The following is a 22,980-nucleotide window of genomic DNA, read 5'->3' as shown; positions in this document are numbered from 1 at the left end:
CGCGGCCTGTTCGCACCTGTAGCCCGGGTCTGCCACACACCTGACCCCCGTCCCCGCTCCCCCGCCGCGGGCCGGAACGCGCAGGCAGCCGGCCGCGTCGGCCGGTGACGAGCCGCTGTTATTTATCAGCCGTAATTGCAGGGGCGCCGCTGGTTTACGGGGCGTCAGGGCGGCGGCCTGCCGTCGAGATCGGGCCGCGGCGCCCTGGGCGGCGGGCGCGCGGGGAAGGGCGCCCCGGGCGCGGCGTCGGTGCCGCTAGGGGACGGGACGGACGGGCGATGGCGAGCGCGGGCGTTTCGCAGGATCACCCCAGCAGGATGATGCGGTTCTACGGGCAGCGATGAAGGGGGAACAAGTCGCCCAGGTGACTTCCTAGAACGCGCCGTACGCCGTCAGACCGTCCGCGAGGCCGGCACACGTGAGCGCCTTCTGGGTGGAAGGCGAGTGGCCGCGCTCAGAGCCAGTGCAAGGCTTCGCTGCAATTAGTTACCGCTGCCCCGGCATGCTACTTTCGTATGCGCGTGCCATCGGCAGGATTGCGGCAGCTTGCTGAAGGTTGAAGACTCGGAGGCGTTTTGGTTCGTTCCTTCTCATGCATCGTCACAAGGTCAGTGCTAAATGTTCTTAACTGGAGGGTCTCGAGTCCCGAATCCCCATTCCAGGACGAGATCGCTCCCGTGCCTATGCCTATGGTCAAGGTCAGATCACCGTTGATTCAAGCTGTGTGAGTGCTGCCGCCGCACCGCCCCGAGGCCAGCTCTAGGCCGCTGTGGTGTCTGCTCAGATGTCCTCCACTCATGTCACAACTACTACAGGATTGATCCAGAGCGATGGGAAGGGACTAAACTGCCGACCAGCCTGGTGACAATGCCACGCTCCGAGCCTCTGGGGCCGATGGAGACATCACCACTCTATCGGTGTCACCAACCGATGCGTCACCACTCTATTGGTGTCACCAATCGATACGTCACCACTCTATCAGTGTCACCAATCGATACATCACCACTCTATGGGTGTCACCAATCGATACGTCAGAATCAAAATTCCATCCTCCGCGAAATACGGTAGCCTTTGGCCGTATCAAATCTCATCGAAAACGCTCGATGCCTCTAAGATTAACCCCAGACAACCAATGTTCCAAGCCGTCCATATGCCATCCTCACTCAGAGATGGCGACATTGGGTTAGGTCAAAGGGCACAAAAATGCCCGAAACCCCCAAAATTGACCGCGGACACTTCTATACTCTGAGCCTATAGAACCGATTGCCACAAAATTGTCATCAAACGATGCACCAAGGTCGATAATCTGACAATCCCGGACGGTAGTGATCTTGGGTCAGGTTAAGTCTAAAAAATGTCCAAGACTGTCAGAAACCATTTTGCAGACAATGCTATGCTACCAGCCTATGAGACCAACCGACAAAAAACATTCGCCAATAGATTCGCTATGGTCGATAACCGACAGCGTCATGCACGGACCCTATAACACCGATCGACATCGGATATTGACCATTCGATGCGCTGTGGTCGACCCCTATCCTGAAGATAGTACTCTGTCTACTTCCTGAAGAAAGTATTCTTGGGTCAAGCCGCAGTTCTCTCAAAAGCTCCAGATCGCCCCGTATCAGCTTTGATGGTTTCAAGCGTTTTTGGTAGTCTTAGGTCAAGGTCCCCAAGGTCACCATACGCTGGAAATGAGAAAGAATATCGACTAAGGCACATGGACTGGCGATGTTTTTGTGATGATCGGTCCCTTCGGCTCGGAGCATGTGGTTGTCTGCAAGCTGATGTTACCGGTTTGGGCGCTTTTGGTGACCTACGACCCGACCCAAGTCTTCTAAACGGGATCAGTTATCGCCCGAGCGGCCTCGAGTTGTAAACGCATGGTGTCGATCAGTCCCATAGGCCAAGAACATGGGATTGTCAACAGGTTTTGTCGGCCGTTTAGTCCCTCTCGTCCTAACGCGCGCGCCAGCGCAATGCATTCTCCGAAGGGCTGCTGGTGTCTGATCCACGAGCAGCTGGAGCGTGGGATCGTTGCAGCTACTTAATCGAAGCAAGCACCGCGAGATATGGCACCGTACCCCACTGACCCTGAGTTACTGAGCCGCAGGCCTTACGGTCTTGTGGCGGTTCGGTGACACCAGTGTAGGGCGCGATGCGTTCATCATCTCACGCTGAAACTGCTGCAACCTGACCGTGACGTCATTCACACCGGTTTACCAAAACGCCCGTTCCATTACATCTGGTCAACGATGCCAGCTTGCCGGGTCGGCCGACGTTTGTTCCGTCGGGTGACGGTCAGGTTTCGCCGCTCCCACGCCCCGGCCAGACCGCCCCGCCGGGCCGCCGGGTAGTTTCAGGGTCCTGCCGCCAGGCGGTGGGCTGTGACTCACCACCCGTTGCCGCGAGAGAGTTGGTCGGCCGAACTGGCCGGCGGCTGTGATTGGTGACAATGCTCTCGCGCCACTGCTTACGCCTCAGACGCCTTCCGACCTTTCGGCCGCTCCTCCGCGTAGAACTCCCCGCCGGTCGTCTCTCGTGAGCCGACACATCAGCCGCGGGACCGGAACGAGGGGAGGGGCAGACACCACCGGGCGCTGGCCGGCGCGCCGCCGTGACCTTGTCTGCTGCTGCAGAGTTTGCCGTCGCGCGCACCAGGCGCGTGCGGCCTGGTATTCCCGATTCATGACAGGACACGCCTGCGCGGCGCTGTTGCTAAGCTGAAGCATGGCCGCTTGGCGGTGGCCCTGGGGGTGTAGATGAAAACTAAGACACCTGTGCAAGCCGGCGTGGCCGGAGCCGAGCCCCATGAGAGAACGCCCGTTTTTGCGCGATCGAATGTGCAAGGGCCGCCACAGACAGAGGGAGACATGCATGCCTGATGTACCTCAGTTTTTCTGTGTTCGTCGATGGCTAACGAGCTTACGGCGAATGGCGCGGTGAGCTCCCTGGCGTTAGTGCTACAGCAAAAACTCCAGCCAACGCGAGTGCTGCTGCATTACCTCAACTGCCAATACTGATACGCGACGTACGTGCCACGCGACAAAACTGATTCTGCAAAAACTTATACTGGTGATTACTTCTACTGCAAACACAGTCATTACTTAAAAACGGCGTTACTTCTGCTGCAAAAACTTATATCCGACATTAGTGCTACGTGACCAACCTTGTCCTTCGAACAGTTTTAGCCGTCATTAGCTCTACTCAGAAAACGTATAGAGCCATTGCCTATTATGGAATTACTTCTACTGCAAAGGCTTGAATGCGGCATTAATGCTACAGCAAAGATATGTGGTCAAGTCTGCTGTATAAATAAATACTGGTATATGTTTTTGCGGCATAAGTTTTGTCGTATATCAGAGTAGCAGCGGAAGTATGCCGCCTAAAATGAAGACTGCATAAGATTTTACAGCTGACGTATTGATATCTATAAGTTTTTGAAGCATAAACTTTGTCATGTAGCACCCATGTCGATGTATGCAGTAGAAGTAATATTGCGTGTCAGTAAAGTCTGCATAAGTTTTTCGATAGAAGCGATGTCGCGTATTACTGACGCGGCACACCTCGCGGCAGGAGTTTTTGCCGTAGCAATGCCATGACACCATGGCGACAAGGACCAGTGCCGACTCGGCAGTCCCGGCCGACCATGTGGACGTGGATCACGTGTGCTGGTGGCCGTTACGATGCTGCACAGCAAATATGTATGTTTGCATGTCTTCACGTTGCAACCCATACCAATATATCATGCATTCTCTACACGACTGAAATACATGCTTGACCCTCACTGTGCCCTGTCAAGTCTTAACATATTTTTCGGGCACAGACACGCTTCGTCGTCTAACAAAGTGCATGCTCACCTCCTTGGTGCATCAACTAAAAACCCATGCTCGTGTCCTTATGGCGTGTAGGGACTCTCGCTTAACTGTGGCAACAAGGCATGAATGGTTACGAGCGCTCACGTAGCGCGGCAGGCGGTTGTAGTCGACCGGAACCGGAATATAAAATGCCATTTGCCACTGTCATGCGCCGTAGGCACCCCGACGTCGAATGACTGGCGAATGAGCCTTCCTGTCGTGTCGATGCTTGTGCTGAGTGGATTTGGGGCAATGCTAATAAATGTCCTGTAGTGATGACCTTATGGAAAAGGTACATTGTGATAATGTTATCAGGAAAAGTTACGTTGTGGTAATATGCCAGCCGTCTCTTATTGAAGATGGGGCTTTGGTTTATCAGATCGCAAATGCGGTCGAACTTCCGACTGATGACAAAACGCTGGCGTAAAAATTGAGAATTGGCTGAACCTGTTTCAAGTTTGACTGGTTTGCACTGCCGTGCACAAATATGCAGCAACGAATTATGGAGTTGACCAGACTCTACAATTCTGCCTTTCTGTTCGCTTTGGAGACTATACCGTATATGAGACGGGGTAGCAAGTAGCCGACTACAGCGTGCCTTCACGCTGGCAGTGCGCGCCGAGAAGAGAAGCGATCGGCCGAAGGTCAACCCAAGGTTAAGTGCCGAGCCACTCTCCTCAATAGTGTAGTCTCCTTCGCGGGTTCAGATAGGCGGCACGTGCCCCAACACTAGCTAAGCGTCGATGACGAAAAGCTGGGTTTCGCTAGCATTGTGTTTCATGGCATGTTGCCCAACCCATTGGTCCAGCGATGATACCATTCGTTCTATGTTCGCTGTAAGTTCAGTCGATTCTAGCTTTCTATCAGTTACGATATAATTCGTACCCGTAGTGGACAACATGGATGCTGTATTCTGCATCGAGGCTGATGTCATTTGAAAATATATTATAAGATAACAGGCCGAGGGTCTTATTATGTTCATCCCTATTTCATTTTCAAGCGGTCGTGCTTTTAGAGGTCCGAGGTGCATGCAGGTAAATGCTGTCTTCTGTTTGGAATTGCAACAATGGTTTAAATCATTGAGGGCGAACACGACTGCAGACCAGCTTTTTCAAAGAGCTTATCATGATTCACCACATTAAAACATTCAGACAAATCCGATGGGACATTTCCCAGCATCAGGAACTGAACAGGTGTTAAGGCTGGTGTTCACAATGACGAGGATGGTGCGATAGAGTGCGGGAAACGACGTTTTTAGGGGGAGATCGTCATCGCCGTAAGCATTTGAGTGGCTTCTACTAAAAACAGCAGAATAAAAACTTTCAGGCGACAATGGCTGGACTTTAACCCTCGCGCCCTGATTCGCTGTTTTTCCAAACAAGGACTGATGGGTGGTGGGTTTCGATGTGGCCCCTAGCGTTTCCGAACTAATGGAGATAAAGCTCAGCGAAAAACGTCATTGGATTGGTCTCAACGAGATCTCACGATCGGGACCAATTTTTATGCTTTGAGGTCAATAAATAACCATATTATGCCAGTCATAGGTCAAATGTTCGTGAATATCGCACTTTTCCAGCTTTACAGCAACGTTCCTACGAGATTATTGTTCCTCGTTCAGTTCAAAGTACAATGGTGTGGCACAGTAGGTCTTGGTCTATTGGACAACTGGTCAAATATTCTGAGCCAAATTTTGTTGATTTGTTCTTAGCAGATGTTTACGTCTAACTCCGTCCCATGTGCCGTGCCGTGTTCCTCAAAAACCGTCGCTGCTTTAAAACCGAACAAGCTAGGGACACTCTTCTGGTGTCCAAACATGCGCAATGGATGTCTCATAGGCTACCTATTGGAAAAAGGCTAAGCTAATTGGGGCGCGATTTCAGGCATTTCTGAGAGATACCCTACGACAATTGGAGGGAGGAGACGCATCGACACCTCCCCACTGAACCCCACCAGGGCGAGGGTTCAGTAGTTCAGAACACACGGGGAGTTAGCAGTGATCGCAGGTCTGGTGTAGTTGTAGGTGTAAGTATAATCTCATTTCTAGCTGTCATCACGGCAGCCGTTGTTTGATTTCCAATTTGCGCGAAGCAGCTGCTCATGACCTTTGGGTCGATCTGCGAGTTGTGCTTTCTAGCAAGCGACGATCAGCAGTATGCACTGATGCATAATGTTCAGCCCTGCTTCTCGGATATTCCTGCTGATGTCCCCATGGTTATCATGACGGATGACCGCAGACCGAGCGTACTATGAGTTCTTTTATGTTCAGCTTGTAACTGCGCCCAAACCGTCTCGATATGGGGCCACCGAGTGGCTTCACAGCACACGCGCCGAATACAGAGAGCTGGTCTGCCTGGATTGTTGAAACTGAGCCAGGTCTCACTGGTGAACGCGAAGTGCAGTCGCAGGGAGCAAGGCCCTGTCTAAGTTCAGGTACACTTGGCTTCATTGATCGGACATTCGGTTTTTGTACCAATGTCTGGCCGGCATCATCCCACGGAGCTCTCTCTACGCCAGCGATCTCATCTCCGGCAGCGGCGGTGGCGGGAGTGCTTCTCCCCCTTCTCCCGGTGGCCGCGCCGTCCGGCCATACGCTCTCCCCCAACGCTGCGGTCACCCCACTGGTGTGCGGCGTCCCGATTGGCCGGCGGTGGCGACCCGGCCCAGCAGGAGCCGCCGGTGCACGCGCACCGGGGACGCACGGCCGGCCCAGCCAGGGGCTGGGGCCGGCGCCCGGCCGGCCCAGCCAGGGCCAGCCAGGGCCAGCTGGGACCGGCGCCCGGCGCAGGTCAGCTAAGTGACACAAGAAAATGGACAACCATGGTCCAGCGCATCGATCGAAGGCGACTTTGTTGCATTTGTCGGTGCATGTGCTGTTGTGTGGAACGGGGTGGCCGCCATGGTTAGCAGTCGGGCCACCGAAAGAATGGTGCGATGTTTCGGCCTGAGCCGGTAGCGCCCCTGGTGACTAAGCGACACAGACATCGCCCCCGCCCCCTTACGACCTATACCCGCGCTGATCTGGCCGGGGACGGGGAGCCGACACCGAGCCGACGTCCGGGTCTGGCCGGATGCCACCGCGCGCGTCTGGGGCCGGCCGTGAGGACCGCCCGCATGACACTGCACATTGCGGAGATCACCAGGCTGACATGATATGCGTGCTGACCGGGATGGGTCGCGCGCGCTGATCGGGATAGGTCGCACATGCTGATCGGGATGGGCCGCGCGCGCTGATCGGGATGGGTCGCACGTGCTGATCAGGATGAGCCGCGCGCGCTGATCGGGACGGGCCGCGCGTGCTGATTGGGGTGGGTCGGGTGCGCTGATCGGGATGGGCGATCGGGATGGGCCACGCGTGCTGATCGGGATGGGCTGCGCGTGCTGTTTGGGATGGGTCCGGTCAGACAAGGCAATTCGTCTGGCTCTTGACGCCGCGCACACACGGGTCTTGCCGGAGAGCGGTTGGCGAGCTGATGTGTAAGACGGCTGCGACGCAATGCGTCACCGGACCTCTTCTAGCCTGCCGGCTGTTGTCTTCTCGCATGCCGGTTTGATCTCCGCTTGAGCACCCACAGGCCTGTGGGCGGTAGACCTATGCTCATTGTGGCAGCGTGCTCGTTGATAGCATATCTTTATGGCCGTGGGGCACGTTAACTCCCTTGGTTAGTTGCACGCTGTGCACGCAATTGTACTGCAAAAGAAGAAAAGAAGAAAAGTCGTCGAAATGGTCATTTTTCATATGCTCGTAGTTTATTGAGGTCACAGGCATTCATTATTTATTTCCAGGACAAATGAAAAAGAAAGACTTTCTTTGTGGGTCTAATCCCTATCATGACACAATCAAAGTTGCAGCTGTTATTTGTGTGACCTGTTCAACGATATGCCACCTCTTCAGTTACGATTGCTACCAAGTATGGGCGTAATTCATCTCCGACATAATTACTATTAGCTCCTCCAGCATGATTCTGGGCAGTGCTCCTGTGCTGCGCACGTGAAATTGGGCTCCGTCCCCCGCCCGGTGACTGCACGCGGCGGGCGCGGCACTGACCGGCCGCTCGAGCTGCTTGTTTTGCTCATGGGCTCGCCTCGTCGCAGATATTGCAAGCGTCTGTACTGGATGTGCGCCCTGATCTTGCACTTGGCCATTTCGTTTGCAACCAGTGTGGCAACGCGATAGAGTACTGAATTTGGATTTCGAAGTGGTGCACTCTGACACGGAAAGCGATCGAAAATATTTAACAAGGGGTTAGTGGGGAGAGGTATATCAGAAAAGGCGCATTAGATGGTCCAGAGCTTTCAAGATGCAGATAGTTACAGGTGCAGGTGCGGTCATGATGCTCCTGCGTGTCGCGGTTCTGAACGTGCACGAGGGACGCACGTACATCAGCGCAAACTTAAATCTCGCGCGTGCTTCCACCAACCAGTAATTTCAGGCGCGCGACGAGCGCACGAAATGAACAGGGTCCTAAAACTGATTCCGTCGCAGGATTGAAAAACATCGAGATGAAAAAACGGGTGTTAACGGACGCGAGGGCGCCAGGTCGTAACCAGCCGTCGTCCTTGCGCCCCAGTTACTGCCCACGCATCCATGAATATCATGCTGTACATTAACCCGCATTCTGTCGTATTAATATAGACTACGGTCAGCGATCGCAAGCGTTCTATTTGTTGCGAGCGGTCGCGAGATCACGTCGCGCGTAACCGACGCTAACCCATTGTCGACAAGCAGCGGGCGTGACTCGTACGATGGGCGCGAACAGTTGACAGGATACGCTCCGATCGGGGTCACGAACCACGGACCACGTGCCTCGCGGAGACATCGCAGTGCGTATAACAAAGGCTTTGGCATGGGCAGCTTGTCAGTGACCGGCAGACGGCGACATCGCGCTCCGGCTCCGGACCGAGCACCCCAAGCTGCGTGGATGGCCATACACGCCAACGACAAAACGCGGGTAGGTAACACGCCCCAGCAAAACGATGCTATCCTTGTCTGTTGGCGCCCGCCGCTCCCACCAGCCGGTCGCGCCTCCGACGTCCGGGGACGTCAACACACGTATCTGGCCGAGCCGCGTGCGCGGGCCGCCAGACATCGACCCCTGGCCGAGCGTGACGTCGATAGCCACGTCACACTGTGAGTCAGACGGTCGCCGGGCGCCGGCGACACGGCCAGCGCCGCCCGCTGCGCACTTGTCCTCGGCGAGGTGTGTGTCTGCCGGCCCGGTCCTGGTCCTCGTCCGGCCGGCGGCTGGCGGCGTCTCCGCCCGTCACCGCGCGCTCGAGGCGTCCGCCGGCAGGGGCGACGCCACCGCTGGCGGCGGCGGCGGGCCCATGGCGGCTCGAGCGGGCGGCGCGGAGGCAGCGGGCGCCCGCCGGCCCGGTGGGCCCGGCGCGGCGGCCCCCACGCCGAGCCCGGCCACTGCCGGCGGAATGATGAGCTCGTGCGGCCGCTCGGCGGCCGGCGCGATGCTCAGGATCGAGCCGAACCGGCAGTGCTGGATGACCGGGTGTTTACAGAGCACCTCGCCGCGGTACATCTTGAGCAGGCCCGAGTTGACCTTGGTCCAGTGCGGCACGGCGCTGATGTTCCACAGCTGATTGCTGTGCTCCGCGAATGGCCCCGTCTTCACCTGGCCGGGGCGCGGGCACGTCACGGGCTGGTACGCGGCACTCCGCCGGAAAAACCGCGGCTAAACAACGCGGGACTCTGTGGCAGATCACGGCCAGGCACACGGACCGCCGTCCGGGAGAACACAGGCACGGAAGCAGATCAGGCGCACGGGGCAACACAATAGTGTACCGTCCGGGCCACGACAGCACTCCACAGCGGAACAAGGGCAGGTCAGCAGACCACTAACACGGCACTGCACAGCACAATAGCACAGGAAACGGGCACAGCAGGACAAGGAGCTGAGCGACAGAACACGGGCAGGAACACAGCTTTGCAAAACGCGGACGGACGCAAAGGTGGTGATTTGGTGTTTAAGGGCGCGTCGGCACCGGGGCCATTCTGCGCCCAACAGGCGCAAAGGGTCCAGCAGCAGGGCAAACGGCGCCGGCATACCCGACGCGGGACACGGACCTCCGCCGGAGAGCACAGACGAGGACACGTGATTCGAAAACGGCCGACAGCAATCCTGAACGTCGCTGCACAACGTGACCGCATCAACAGAAGCCTAAGATGGCAGAGCGAGGCCTGACAACCTGAGAGAACAGAGAGCGCGCCGTCCACAACGCGCGGAGGTCCGCACCTTTAGGATGTACTCCACGCCGGCAAAGAGCAGGTAGTCTTTTGCGAGCGCGAGCGCCATATCCTCGCTGGCGATGGCCTTGGGCGTGACGCGGGGGTGGCCGATCAGCTGAGCGCTGCCCCAGATGAACGGCACGAACTGATGGTCGTCCAGGCTCCAGACGCCCTGGCTGCCGGCCGGCTCCATGCGGTAGCGCTGCTGGAGCTGCTGCGCCAGCCGCAGGTACCTGGCGCACAGACGGGCCGGCCGGCCGATGTCACGGCGGCGCTCTCCGCCGGACTCGGCGCTGGCGGAGACCGCCAGACGCTCAGCCGGGGCGGCCGTCCGTGGCCCGTCAAAACACAGAGCCGGCCAGCGGCACGGCATCCTCAGCATGACCTGACGGACAGCTCCAGCGCAGCGGACGCTCGAGGCTGAGCGACCTCAGCCCCATACCTCACTGGCCAGCCACCACCAGCCCCGCCGCCCGTGCCGCCCGCGCCACGGACGACACGGGCGGCGGACACCCGCCCCACTACGACGTAGTGAATCACCTCCCTTCTCAGCGCACAGCATGGGGTGGCCGTACCCCAACGGGAACGGTAACATCGCAACCACAGCAGCGGGGACGGCGCCATCTCAACCACAGCAGCGGGGACGGCGCCATCACCACTACAGCGACGGGGACGGCGCCATCACAACCACAGCAGCGGGGACGGCGCCATCGCAACCACAGCAGCGGGGACGGCGCTGTCGCAACCACAGCAGCGGGGACGGCGCTATCGCAACCACAGCAGCGGGGACGGCGCCATCGCCACTACAGCAGCGGGGACGGCGCCATCACCACTACAGCGGCGGGGACGGCGCCATCGCAACCACAGCCGCGGGGACGGCCCCATCGCAACCACAGCAGCGGGGACGGCGCTATCGCAACCAGAGCAACAGGGACGGCGCCATCGCAACCACAGCAGCGGGGACGGCGCCATCGCCACTACAGCGCCATCACCGCCCAATGCGCTGGGCAGAACGTTATGCTGCGCAACGCTGCAGGCATTTCCCTCAGCTGGCTATGTCAGCACAGGAAGGGTCCTCCGACCTGTCAGCTGCAAGGTGCGGTGGTAAGGGCAGCTGACGCAATTACCTGGGCCCTGATCCTATTGATCTCCCATCTAAACCGGAACACTGATCCGACAAGCAGATACTTTTATCCAGCACGCCGTGGCACGAAATTGCATGACAGGATTCTGATTCCTCAGCGCTGTTAGTACACCACTTCACAGCGGTGTCGGTGTCCACACAGGCTACAAGCTGCGCTTCCGACGTCCTGATCTCATTGCCACTCGAGTTAACAGACCTTGATACAAGCCCCCCCCCCCCCCACGCCCACTGCAAAACGTACGGCCGCGCTCCAGAACTCACACCACTGGAACGCGCCGGCGCGCGCGTCTGTGGAAGATGACGTGTTTTGTGAGAGACGGCGCGGCCAGCGGACGCAGGGCCCGACGCGGCGCCAGATGGCCGGCTCGCCGCTATCGCATCTGCCGGCTACACGCGGGCCCGGCCCGCCACCACGGCCGACTGTGGACGTCGGGGCTCCCCGGCGCGCGGCAGTGGAACGGGCTCGGAACCGCGGGAGACGCGGGGCGGCGTGGGGGTGCCCCACATCGGCGCGTGGCGGGACGTGGGCGAAGATGAGTGTTACAGGGGACCCTAGTGGTAACTGGCCGATACGTTGTTTACACACTGAACTCTGGTGCAACGGGCCGCCGCCGGCGGTACGGTGGTTGCACAACACGGCCATCTATCGCGCTCTGTGTTCTCCAGCGGGCATGCCGTGTAGTGTCCGACACTACCACGGGCCAGTCCCGACATCGGCTCTGCGTGCCCGCTGAAGGCGCTGAGAACAGCTCGCAATGACGACACACACAGCTTTTGGCATTATGACATGCCAGACAGTCTTGAGACGGCGACGCTTCAGTAACGCAGCGAGCGGCAACATAGCCTAAGGAGCCCAAGCTCGGTTGCCGGCAGATGCGTAGTTTGCTGATTCCAGCGCGAAGATCATGAAAACATTTCGATCCCCGTAAATCCAAACTGACTGAAATTGCACTCTCAGATAGCAGCATAGTGAGTTCAAGCAGCATGGGTGGTGACAACGCTGTTCCAGGATAGCAAGAGGACTATGGGTATTTATTGCCTAAGTTCCTGTAACCTCCTAGCCCTGTCTAATTAGCCACAAGGCTTCGCAAACTTCGAACAAATAACATTTTTATTGTCAAAGACCATGCATCTGCCAGAGTTAAGAGTGCTATGTTATAGGCTATATTTTTTTCGGGAACCAAACGTGCCTGTTCCAAACACAGGGGGCAAAGAGCACACCCAGGTGTGTATCTGCAGACCAAAGACCGCATCAATGATGCGTCGCACATCCCGCAGTGTTTCAACCAACGCATTCTGCTGAGAACATGGCGCGACATTCCACCTATTTTACATACCGATGGTGGGGTGAAGATAATTTTTCCACAACCACGTACACATAGAAAATAGTATTTAGGTTCACCTAACGCCCATAGATACGGGTCATAGCCAGAGATTATATACAATGCATGTTTGGCATCCTCACTGCAATCGGCGGAAAACCTGTGACGCCGGGGGACGAAGTGGCGGCAGTAACACCAGCTCAGAAATACTGAGTAAGGGGTCCACATGAGTGAATTATGGGTGCAAAACCAGACTAACTGCGGGCATGGCACGTTCGCCACATTGAAATGAACACATCGTCATTGAACTTGGGAAAGATTGTCCCAGGGGGTGGTGCGGGGCGAGTGGCTTGGCAACACAAGTGTTTTGTAATGCTTTTTTCTTTACAAAAGATGGCAATCGTGGGACGTAAAAGTATAAAAATGGACGCTGGAGAAGGTTAAGAATTTCAAAAAGGGAGGCTTAACGCCACAGTCTGCTTCCGAGAAAATAATCACCATCTCACAATATATTTATAATAGTTATACGACACATCTCCAGAAGCAATATGCAAACTTATCATGCATGTTAATATGTGAAAATACCAGCCTGATCTCACCTCCGCGAAATTTGTTCTCAACGATAAATGAATAACATACATGGGTCATCATAAAGATACGAAGGGTAGTGTCATTTGCAAGAATAGGTGATCATCACGAAGCGTCACAGTACATCCCGACGTCGTGTTCCGCTCCTTCGGGTGCTGGGGTTTTTGTATAGAAGTTTACTTGCACAACAGAATACGTGCCCAATCCCGTGACGACGTTGGAAGCAAAAGGGTCACCGTGAAGCAGACATGACAAACATCTGAGCCTAGGGACCATTGCCTTTCTGTAGCGGACCAGCGAGTGGAGCGAAGTGCGGTGGGAACGCAATGTCACCCAGTTTGCAACACCAACTTTTGTACGCAGAAAAACGACCCTGCGGTGCAGAAAAACTGTCAACCTGGCTCGAAGATGTGCCAGAAAAATGTGTCAGCCTGCCTCGGAGAAGAGTCAACATTTGCCAAAAGGATTTGTCAACCTGCCTTGGAGAGGAGCCAACAAAGCTATCACATTCCTTTAAGATGTGCCAACGTGTCAACCTGCCTCGAAGATGTGTCAACGAAGATATGGTTGCCTGTCTCGAAGATGTGCCAACATGCGTCGAAGATGTGTCAGCAAAGGTGTTTCAACCCGTCCAAGGGGAAACTAAGGGTTTCAAACTGAGATAAACGTTTTCAAAATCATTCAGTGCAGTTCACACATGCCCCTTTTAATACTTAAAAACGTCTCGTATTCGAGCTTAACGCCGGCAAACCTGGGCCTATCACTTCAATGTAACCGATGCATGCATGCCGTCATAAGGACGTCACGCAAACACTGCCACCTCGATCGCCAAGTTGTGCTCAAGGTCAGGAAAAATATGATCAACGAATCATTCGTGTCTGGTGCACCTGTCTGTAGACGTTGCTGGCAAACTAAGCCCCTTGGTGTTGCCTTGGGTAGGCGCGTTGCTAGACTGGAGTTCTAACATCCCTGATTTTGTGCTGGGGTAGCTCCATAACTACAAACAAATGGTTAAGCTGGTCTTGCTAGCTACAGGCTCTTCGTCAAACAGTAGTTGGCTATTACTCGCCGCCTATCGACTGTGCTCACCATCCACACTTCAAAACTAGCCACCAGGTGGCCCCGATAACCAACGTGCCGTCAATCGCTCCCTCCCAGCGCATCACAACGCGGAACCCTACGTCCGCGATCCCGCCACGCCAGACTTGTCACAGGTGGGGGAAAAGCAGGGGTCACGTGCTCTTTCTTTAAGGCAATAAATATTATTTTTATCGACAATATCAGTAATCAGACGCATCATATAGTCCATATGATGCATCTCATCACTGATATTGTATGCATGATATACGATCACTGATAGTCAAACTGATCCACACGAATACTATATGATAAGCACTTTATACATGGCATGAAGCATATAGAGTTCCAGCGCCCCTGATTTTGGGTTGGGGTAGCTCTATTACTAAAAACAAATGGCTCATGTAGTCTTGCTAGCTGCAGACTGTTCGTCAAACAGTAGTTGGTAATTACCGGACGCCTACCGACTTTCCCCACAATCCACACTTCGAAACTAGCCACCAGGTGGGCCTAATAACAGACGTACGGTCAATCGTTGTCTCCCCCAACACATCACAGCGTGGAACTCTGTCGACGATCGCTCCACGCCAGAGTTGTCACAAGTAAGAAAAGGCGGGTTCACGTGCCCTTTCTTTGAGGCAGCAAATATATGTACCAACAATATTAGTAAGCATGATATATATGTACATATATATATATATATATATATATATATATATATATATATATATATATATCATATGCATATCTTATATCTGTACGAAAAATATAATATATGTTTCCATTGTCTTATCTACCTGGATAACGTTCCTCGCATATGCACTGAGCAACTTGCACTGTCACCTTCCTTAAACCGGCAGAAGCTCGCAGAAACTGCGAAAACCAGGACATTCATCTTTATAATTTGGCATACTGCAGCGACACTGTTTTGTTACCCAGCCAAAAGACCAGCGGCAGGGCACTGATACTGCAATATCTACTATGGCTCGTGTGATCCCACAGCGGGCCACTCTGAGACACCAATGCGCTGCATTGCTGCCTTTGTTAACACGTTTATGCAGTCAGAATTTTGGCGTGCATCTTTTCACAACTATTTGAAATTTCAAAGATTGATAGGTCCGGAGTAGGTCAGTTGGTCAATAGTTATCTAGAGGACTAGCCTAGGTTGCCAGATGGTTTGCTGTTTTCATTTGTCTGATTATGAAATTGCACCGAAGATTGGGGTTTTCTCAAAAATACACTGTACATCATTTTCTCATGCTCTTTTTTAGGAGTTCCTTACGGAATACCGCTATAAATAATGCACAAATACCCAGTACCATCAGGTCTGATACCATATGATATAATCATGTCGTTTTTATGAAATGCATTGGCTCACTCTACGAGTGGATTTCGCACTGATGGATTCTGTTACAAGGTCCAGGCAATCTGTCACATGTCAAGACACTTTTCAGGATTTTAACTGAACTCCCTTCATTTATGTAAGAGCAACCTACTTCAGACATCTTTTGAAAAAAAATATACAACGAGCAGCTTCTGCCAGTTATCCTTGCGGATGCCAAAGCAGGAAAGTCGCAAGAGAAGGCCAGTGGCATCGTATCGCCGCTCCACCTTCAGCCAAGAGTTTTGCATCAGATGTGGGAAGAAACTTGGTAAAAATTATCAGGATTTGGGAGAAAATTTGACATTTCCCCTCCACTGAGGAAAACATTACTTACATATCCGTTCTGCAGTGTTCTGAATGTAGGCACAATAATAACACAAATGCTTCACACATAATACACAGGCTATTCCACTGCAGTTACTTGATTAATCTCAACACGCTCACCACCTTTTCTTCTGTATGTAAATGTTCATGCCCCTGCCTGTATTTACCACCAGTAGTTTCTGCGAGCCGTTTTTAGCGACAGAAACAAACCGCCAGAGTCTGTTTCAGTCAGGCGCTGCAAACCCTCACTGGTTGGTTGGTTGGTTGGCAGCTCCATTCGTACATTCCTGGTCACAGCATGAACCACAGCGCGCTACCACTCTCCTGGCACTGAGTCCTACACAGCGCGAGTAGCCTCAACCTAGCACCGGACGCTCCACCAGGAAAACAGCACCAACCCAGCAGCGGGCGCATCACCGGGCAAACAACACCAACCCAGCAGCGGGCGCATCACCGGGCAAACAACACTAGCCCAGCACAAGACGCTTCACCGGGAAAACAGCACCAACCCAGCAGCGGGCGCATCACCGGGCAAACAACACTAGCCCAGCACAAGACGCTTCACCGGGAAAACAGCACCAACCCAGCAGCGGGCGTCTCACCGGGCAAAAAACACTAACCCAGCACCGGACGCCTCACCGGTCAAACAGCACCAATCCGGCACCGGACGCCTCACCGGGCAAACAGCACCAACCCAGCACCGGACGCCTCACCGGTCAAACAGCACCAACCCAGCACCGGACGCTTCACCGGGCAAACAACACTAACCCAGCACAAGACGCTTCACCGGGCAAACAGCACCAACCCAGCAGCGGGCGTCTCACCGGGCGAACAGTACCAGTCCCGCGTCGGCCAGATCCGCCTCGGCCAGCGCCTCCACCTTGAAGAGGGCGCAGAGCAGCATGACGAAGGCGAGCTCATGACCGGTGCCGTAGTCGATGCGGGTGGCGTTACCGACCGACTCGGTGAGATAGACGGCCAGCTCGGGCACGGCGCGGTGCAGACGATCCGGCAGCGCCTCCCGCAGCAGAGACTCGGCTCGCTGCCGCACGAGGGACACCGGTCACCCACAGGACGACCCTCGCTGCTGCACGCTGGGGTGACGACGACCCTCGCTACCGCACGCGGGACACCGGTCGCCCACAGAACGACCCTCGCTGCTGCACGCAGGACACCGGTCACTCGCAGGACGATCGACACCACAGATGTATCGAACCAAAAAAGTGTTATAACTGGCGACAGCGGCTAGGAATAGGCCAGCGTCTTGGATTGAAGCCTTATTCGTGGACCCTGCGCTCCCAGCCGCGTCTGGTCGATCACATACCTCCTCCAGCCTCTGAAAGTACGTCCGGAAGGCTTTGTTGCCGAAGCGCTGCGGCTGCTGGACGGGCGCGATCTCATCCGCCCAGGCTGACATGGTGTCCAGCAACCGCTTCAGCCGCTGGATGGCCTCGCTGCCCGAACTAGGCGGCGGCATCTTCAGGCCCTGCACCGCCGTGTTCACGGCCAGAAGCAGGCCCATCAAGTCCTGTGACAGGTGGCGCATCACGGTTGGGACTCACGGGGGCAAAGGGGCTGGCTGCGAAACTGAGCACACCGAGCCGACACCTGGCAGTGCAGTAGTCTCCGTCGTCGAGCTGAGCACACAGCGCCAGCACCTGGCAGTGCAGGAGTCTACGTCGTCGAACTGAGCACACAGAGACAACACCTGGCAGTGCACGAGCCTCTGTCGTCGAACTGAGCACACAGAGCCAGCACCTGGCAGTGCAGGAGTCTCTGTCGTCGAACTGGGCACACAGAGCCGGCACCTGGCAGTGCAGGAGTCTCTGTCGTCGAACTGAGCACACATAGCCAGCACCTGGCAGTGCAGTAGCCTTCGTCGTCGAACTGAGCACACAGAGCCAGCATCTGGCAGTACAGTAGCCTCCGCCACCGGCACATGAGTTACAGCTGGTTGCACGATCATCAGTCATGTAGTCCTTATGGCATCCCAGGTATACCCAGTTATGACGGGAAATGGGGACTAAAACGGCATCTCCTGGTAGCAGTGGAGGCACCATGACTTGCGTAGGACGGACCACTGACTACGAGTAGATGGGACAAACGCAGTTTTTGCCTCACTGAGTCATGCATAGCCATAGCATTAAAGCGATTGCCGTAGTGAGCTCGGCAAAAAAGTTTTCGAGTCATACACACACACATTTTGGCCAAATCACTCAGTACGTTAGTTACAAGAAGCAATAAGCTATGACTTAGCACACTTCCTTAAATGCCAATACATGATCAGCGGCAGGTCGGTGAACTAGCTCGGCATTTTGCATGGAAGAAAGTGAGAAATTTCAGGCGCCCACGTTTTGAGCAACAGTATCCAACGTATTGTGAATACGCAGATCTCCTAGGTGGACATTGGTCATCGTGCATGAGGCTTGACGCCAGTGTCCTTTTCACGTTTTCATCTCACTTGGCTTAACATGCGCTCGGGTGGGGTCAAATTGACCCTCCAAAAGGCTTTTCCAAACTGATTCCCGGACGGCGCGGCGTACCTCCACTAAAACTTAAATAGCCGTAGAGAACTGAACAGCTGATCTTTTTATGTAAAAACTAGATGTCCCTTGCAAGATTACAGACCTGTGGCAGATCAGTCAGGCCATGGCTGTCAGCGAAGGGCATTCCCAGCGAATCGTTCGATGTGAAGCAATAACGGAATGTTAGGCAAAGCCGTACATATCTGATATAGTTTTCAGGCAACAACCCAACTGAATTTATAATAATAGCCAATTTCATTGACCTAGGGTCAGGTATAAGGGTCAGAACGAAGTCAAAACTAACCTGCTGTTTTACTCGAGGGCTTGGTTTTTTTGGCAGTTTCTGGTACTCATTCCAAATCTATTCATGACAGACCGCAACAGACATGTACCATGTACTCTGGCCTAAAATGACCCGGGCCAACGCTTTGTTTTTAGGAACGCCGAGCGTAATCCCTGCCATTTGAACGAATGGCAAAATAACAGCAACACCGTATGTATTTACTCACGCTGACCCCACAAAGGTCAAAAAAGGTCAGGGACCTCACTGACCTTTTGGTTGGAACGGGCATCTTATTTCACGGCGGTCGCATGACGGGGTCTGGGGGCATCTTAAAACACCAATCTCAAGTTTGACATTGTTTGACATATTTGGACCCAAAGGTACTAACCTAGGGACAGCAAATTTAGACGCAAGTGAATTCAGGCACAGGCCAACCTTCTCCGTAAATTCGGTGTCTCTAGCTATCCTAGTTTTCCAGATGTCTGGGGTTCAAATTGCCCGCCCCCCCCCTCCCCTCTCCGAAAGCGAAGGGCATTCGGGGGGACACCCGGGCGACTGCTAAACGCCAACATGTTGCATTTAAAATCGATTTAGACGAAACGCAACGTACGTCGCTCCCCAAAAGATCAAAGGGAGTGTTTCGCAGTTGAAGAGACTGAAGCAAGCATCAGATATGATGAAACCAGCTCACTTAAAACTATTGGTATATTTTCTAAGTGGAAAAGACTGCTCTAGCCAGCACAATTCTCTTTTTAGTAATACTCCTCAGTGGGTTATGGTTTGAGTACGCCATCGTGCCTGACATAACAGTGATGGAGAGCCAATTGACGGTTGTTATATCTGGAAACCGCTCTCACAAGCGTCATATACGAATGCCTCGACAAAAAATTTTCTTGGCCTTGATCGCCGCGCGGCTCACGGAACGGCAGGATTTGGATGACGTTATTATGTCATAAATGCCAAGGCGACTTGAAATGCCCTCCCAAACATATCTTTCCCCTGTTCGCGAGCGTGTAGCTCAGAAACTAGAGGGGCTTAGGGCTGAAGAAGGGCAGGTTTATGAACAGTACCAAAAGGTCTCCAAGATGACTATTTCGGTTCAAAAACCCCAAATAAATGTGGAACACTCCCTTTAAGGGCCATGGGTCCGAGAGGAAGAGCTATTTTAGACGATACACTGGCCTACACAGTAAAGGTGATTTCCCGCCGTAGCCTGGTCGGACTGCCCAGATCAAGCGTTGCTTAAAAACGCTCCGAATCCGCCTTACTCGTAGTCTAGCTTGAGTGCACGTGCGCAGCCGCACGCATAGATTCGCACTATGCCAGTGGCATTGTCTGTTCTTCTCCGAGTCGCAAGGTGCTGGCTTGTGATTACAGTGGCAAACGTGACCGAGACAGGGACCCGGTTTTCGCCCATCATAATTTAAAGATAACTTTTTCCAGAGGTGGAGAGGAAATAGTCCTGACATCCATTTTCTGGGCCCAGCACGCCCTCTTGCTTATCCCTTTTCGTTCTGAGTGGATATGACAGATCCTGTCATTACAAATCAAATATGGTCACTATATTTGATTATATTACAATACTCCATCTTTCTGCATACATGATGCACGGGCGCTGTTCCATGCACATATCTTAAGCAAACCCAGCTTTAATATGTTTGCCGTATCGACCTAGAATGCCCTACGCGATCAGTTATATCCGGCGATACATCACACAGACTCTAGCCTCAGCTGCAACTGTGCAGTATTTGACGGTAGAAGACTATTACAGTTGGTGCACGTCAGTACACCTCAATAACAAATCGCATGCACTTCTACTGTGAGCAGCACACACAACTCACCTGAAACGCTTCCGACTCAGCCCATTTCTTCAGGTCACTTTGTGTTTTCACTTCTTTTTGAGGAATTTTGAATTCATGAGTGTCTGAAAATCAGAAACACAGAGTAAATATGATTAGTTTGGGCCTTGGGACCAATATGCCGAATCAGACATGTAGTTTTGCTATCTAGGTTGTGAGCAGTTAGTTTGGGCCTTGGGACCAATATACCGAATCAGAAATGTAGTTTCGCTAAGTTGTGACTGGAACACTGTGTAAATCCCTACAGCGAGTTCTGCATATGTCGCTAACTACACATTCCTGGAGCCTACTGAATGTCTGCCCGGCATAGGGACAAAACCAGGCTTTTGACTTTGAGGCCGAATATGCGGCCAGCACAATGACCGACGTCGAGGCGAAGTCCGTCGCTTCGAAGTTCAGAACTGCGAAGCCGAAGCCCCAAACTCAATGGGTTGGCTTTTTTGAAACCATAAAGCTGAGCACATGACAGGTGGCTACAAACTTTAGATAACCAAGGCCATGTCAGCAGCTTTGAACTTTGAACATACAAAGCTGAAGCTGAAAACAAAGGCCCCAAACTTAGGAAACACAAAGCCAAAGCCAAAGCCATCAGTTTAAAATTACAAGGCAGAAGCTGAATTTGGGCCTATGCAGGGCATTGATTTGCAAGGCCAAAATCATTTCCAAGTTTACTAAAACCTAAAATGAGAGAAATAAAGACTTATTTATTGAGATGAGGCCATGGCACTGTGGTTAGCATGTCCTTCAGACTATTGTTACTGTCTTGCTTGTGTGCTCAAAACATATCAGAGTTCCTTTCTTCTCTGGCTGTCATCAGGTACAACTGGTCTTAAAAATGACTGACTGGTTTTCACCTTTCAGTCCAGTGTCCCCGGCAGGCTCACGCCTTGTTACAGTTCTGTTACATTTGGGTGACAGGACTGCCAAAATGGCTTGCATAAAACAAGCTCACAACTTTGTGGACAACACCACCACAACATATCCCAAACCAGTAATTCAAGATCACAGAAAAGTAAGGGCATATCATCACAGCTGAAGCCAAAGCACACAATGCCAAAGAAGAAAGCAACAATGTTTCTAATGATCTGAAGATGAAAGGCCTCATGTGAGGGCACATGAATGTATGTTTAGTTGTTTTGGCATTAACATTCCAGGAGTCTGGAACAGCTCTATGCATTTTGGTGTTTGTGGTGCAGGCGTCATCTATCATGCTTTTTACACATGCTGAACATTTTATTCCCTGATGTTTTAGTTATGAACCAAACTGTGATATCCTAGTTCTCATGGTGACAGAAGATGATTAAGTGACTGATGTATTTCCCAGTTGTGTCATTTACAAGCAGGATATGTGGGAGTTTGGGTCCAGCAATTTGACAGAAGCTGATTAAATCATGTTATATCTCACCATTGACTTAAATCCTTTTGGTACCCTATCTCCAGTTGTGGCCTGTTGCAGTGCAGAATAGTATGTCTCGAGGGTGTGATATTACAGTGTTATTCAAAGATAAAATCTGACCTGGAGCAGGATTACCTCTTTTTGTATGATTCTTAACTTCCATATGGAGGCTACATTTTCACAGCAATACATAAGAGTAAAAGCCTGATGAAAAGTGAAAATTAGCAATTACTCCTCAGTTTGACATACAGAGCTGAAAAGAATCATGTTGATCACCTGCAATGGACTAAGATAGCACATGTAACCCACAATGCAGCTTTGTATTAACCTACCCCAACTTGCACTTACCACAATTAATAGCCATCGCAGAGTCTGGAAGCTTTCAGTTTGCTGTTTCTGTGCACAATGTAGCATACAATATCACTGCCATGTCACGAGGCTGATAGAATATCAAGTAAATAATGTTAACGCAACAGGCACTTAGAGGCACGTACCGCAGTCGCCCTACGCAAGGTGGGTTTACGCATGAACAACACGAGCGACTTCGCAATGGGCGTCGCGCATTTAAACGCGGAAAGTGTGAAGAGCTCTGGGAAATACGTAATCACTCGCAGGTCCACAGCCGTATGAATCGTTAAAACCACAAAATAACAAAATAATATTATTTCATTAACTTGACAATAACAAACGCAAGGGAAGCCGGCACTACATATCCTACATGATCACACAATGCTTTCACCGAGCAATCAACCGCGGGCGTATGCAAAGCTCATAGTTTATCTGAGAACCCCCACCGTGACGTTGCCGCGGAGCGCCTCGACAAACCACAACATTGTAAGCCCATAGGAAAAGGTCTTTTTCAGAGGCAGCCTTTCGGCAGATCGAGAAGGAACAGACGGCTGAAACACTTTCAGCGTTAGGCAAAACGTCTGTTCTCTTGTACGCCAGGTGTACTTTTGGAGCTCAGCGCCTTAGCTTTATAT

At 53.0% G+C, this 22,980-nt stretch overlaps 1 protein-coding gene across 1 annotated transcript; it reads right to left on the bottom strand.

Moving 5' to 3' along the window:
* Positions 1–328: 328 nt before the first annotated feature.
* LOC119102746 (serine/threonine-protein phosphatase 2A activator) lies at positions 329–22,776 on the bottom strand. Its single transcript, XM_037226204.1, has 9 exons — positions 22,737–22,776; positions 22,346–22,393; positions 20,584–20,666; positions 17,259–17,462; positions 16,759–16,976; positions 10,103–10,328; positions 9,257–9,481; positions 8,908–8,983; positions 329–372 (listed from the first exon to the last, which is right to left on the bottom strand). Exons 2-9 carry the CDS (start codon positions 22,359–22,361, stop codon positions 329–331), a joined length of 1,092 nt encoding a protein of 363 aa, XP_037082099.1. The 5' UTR covers positions 22,362–22,393; positions 22,737–22,776.
* Positions 22,777–22,980: the final 204 nt, after the last annotated feature.

This window comes from Pollicipes pollicipes, unplaced genomic scaffold (assembly GCF_011947565.3).
Source record: "Pollicipes pollicipes isolate AB1234 unplaced genomic scaffold, Ppol_2.1 Scaffold_5724;HRSCAF=6776_pilon_pilon_pilon, whole genome shotgun sequence".
Lineage (NCBI taxonomy): Eukaryota > Metazoa > Arthropoda > Thecostraca > Pollicipedomorpha > Pollicipedidae > Pollicipes > Pollicipes pollicipes.
Note: the sequence above shows the minus strand (reverse complement) of the source record. Positions and strands in the feature narration are given on the sequence as shown.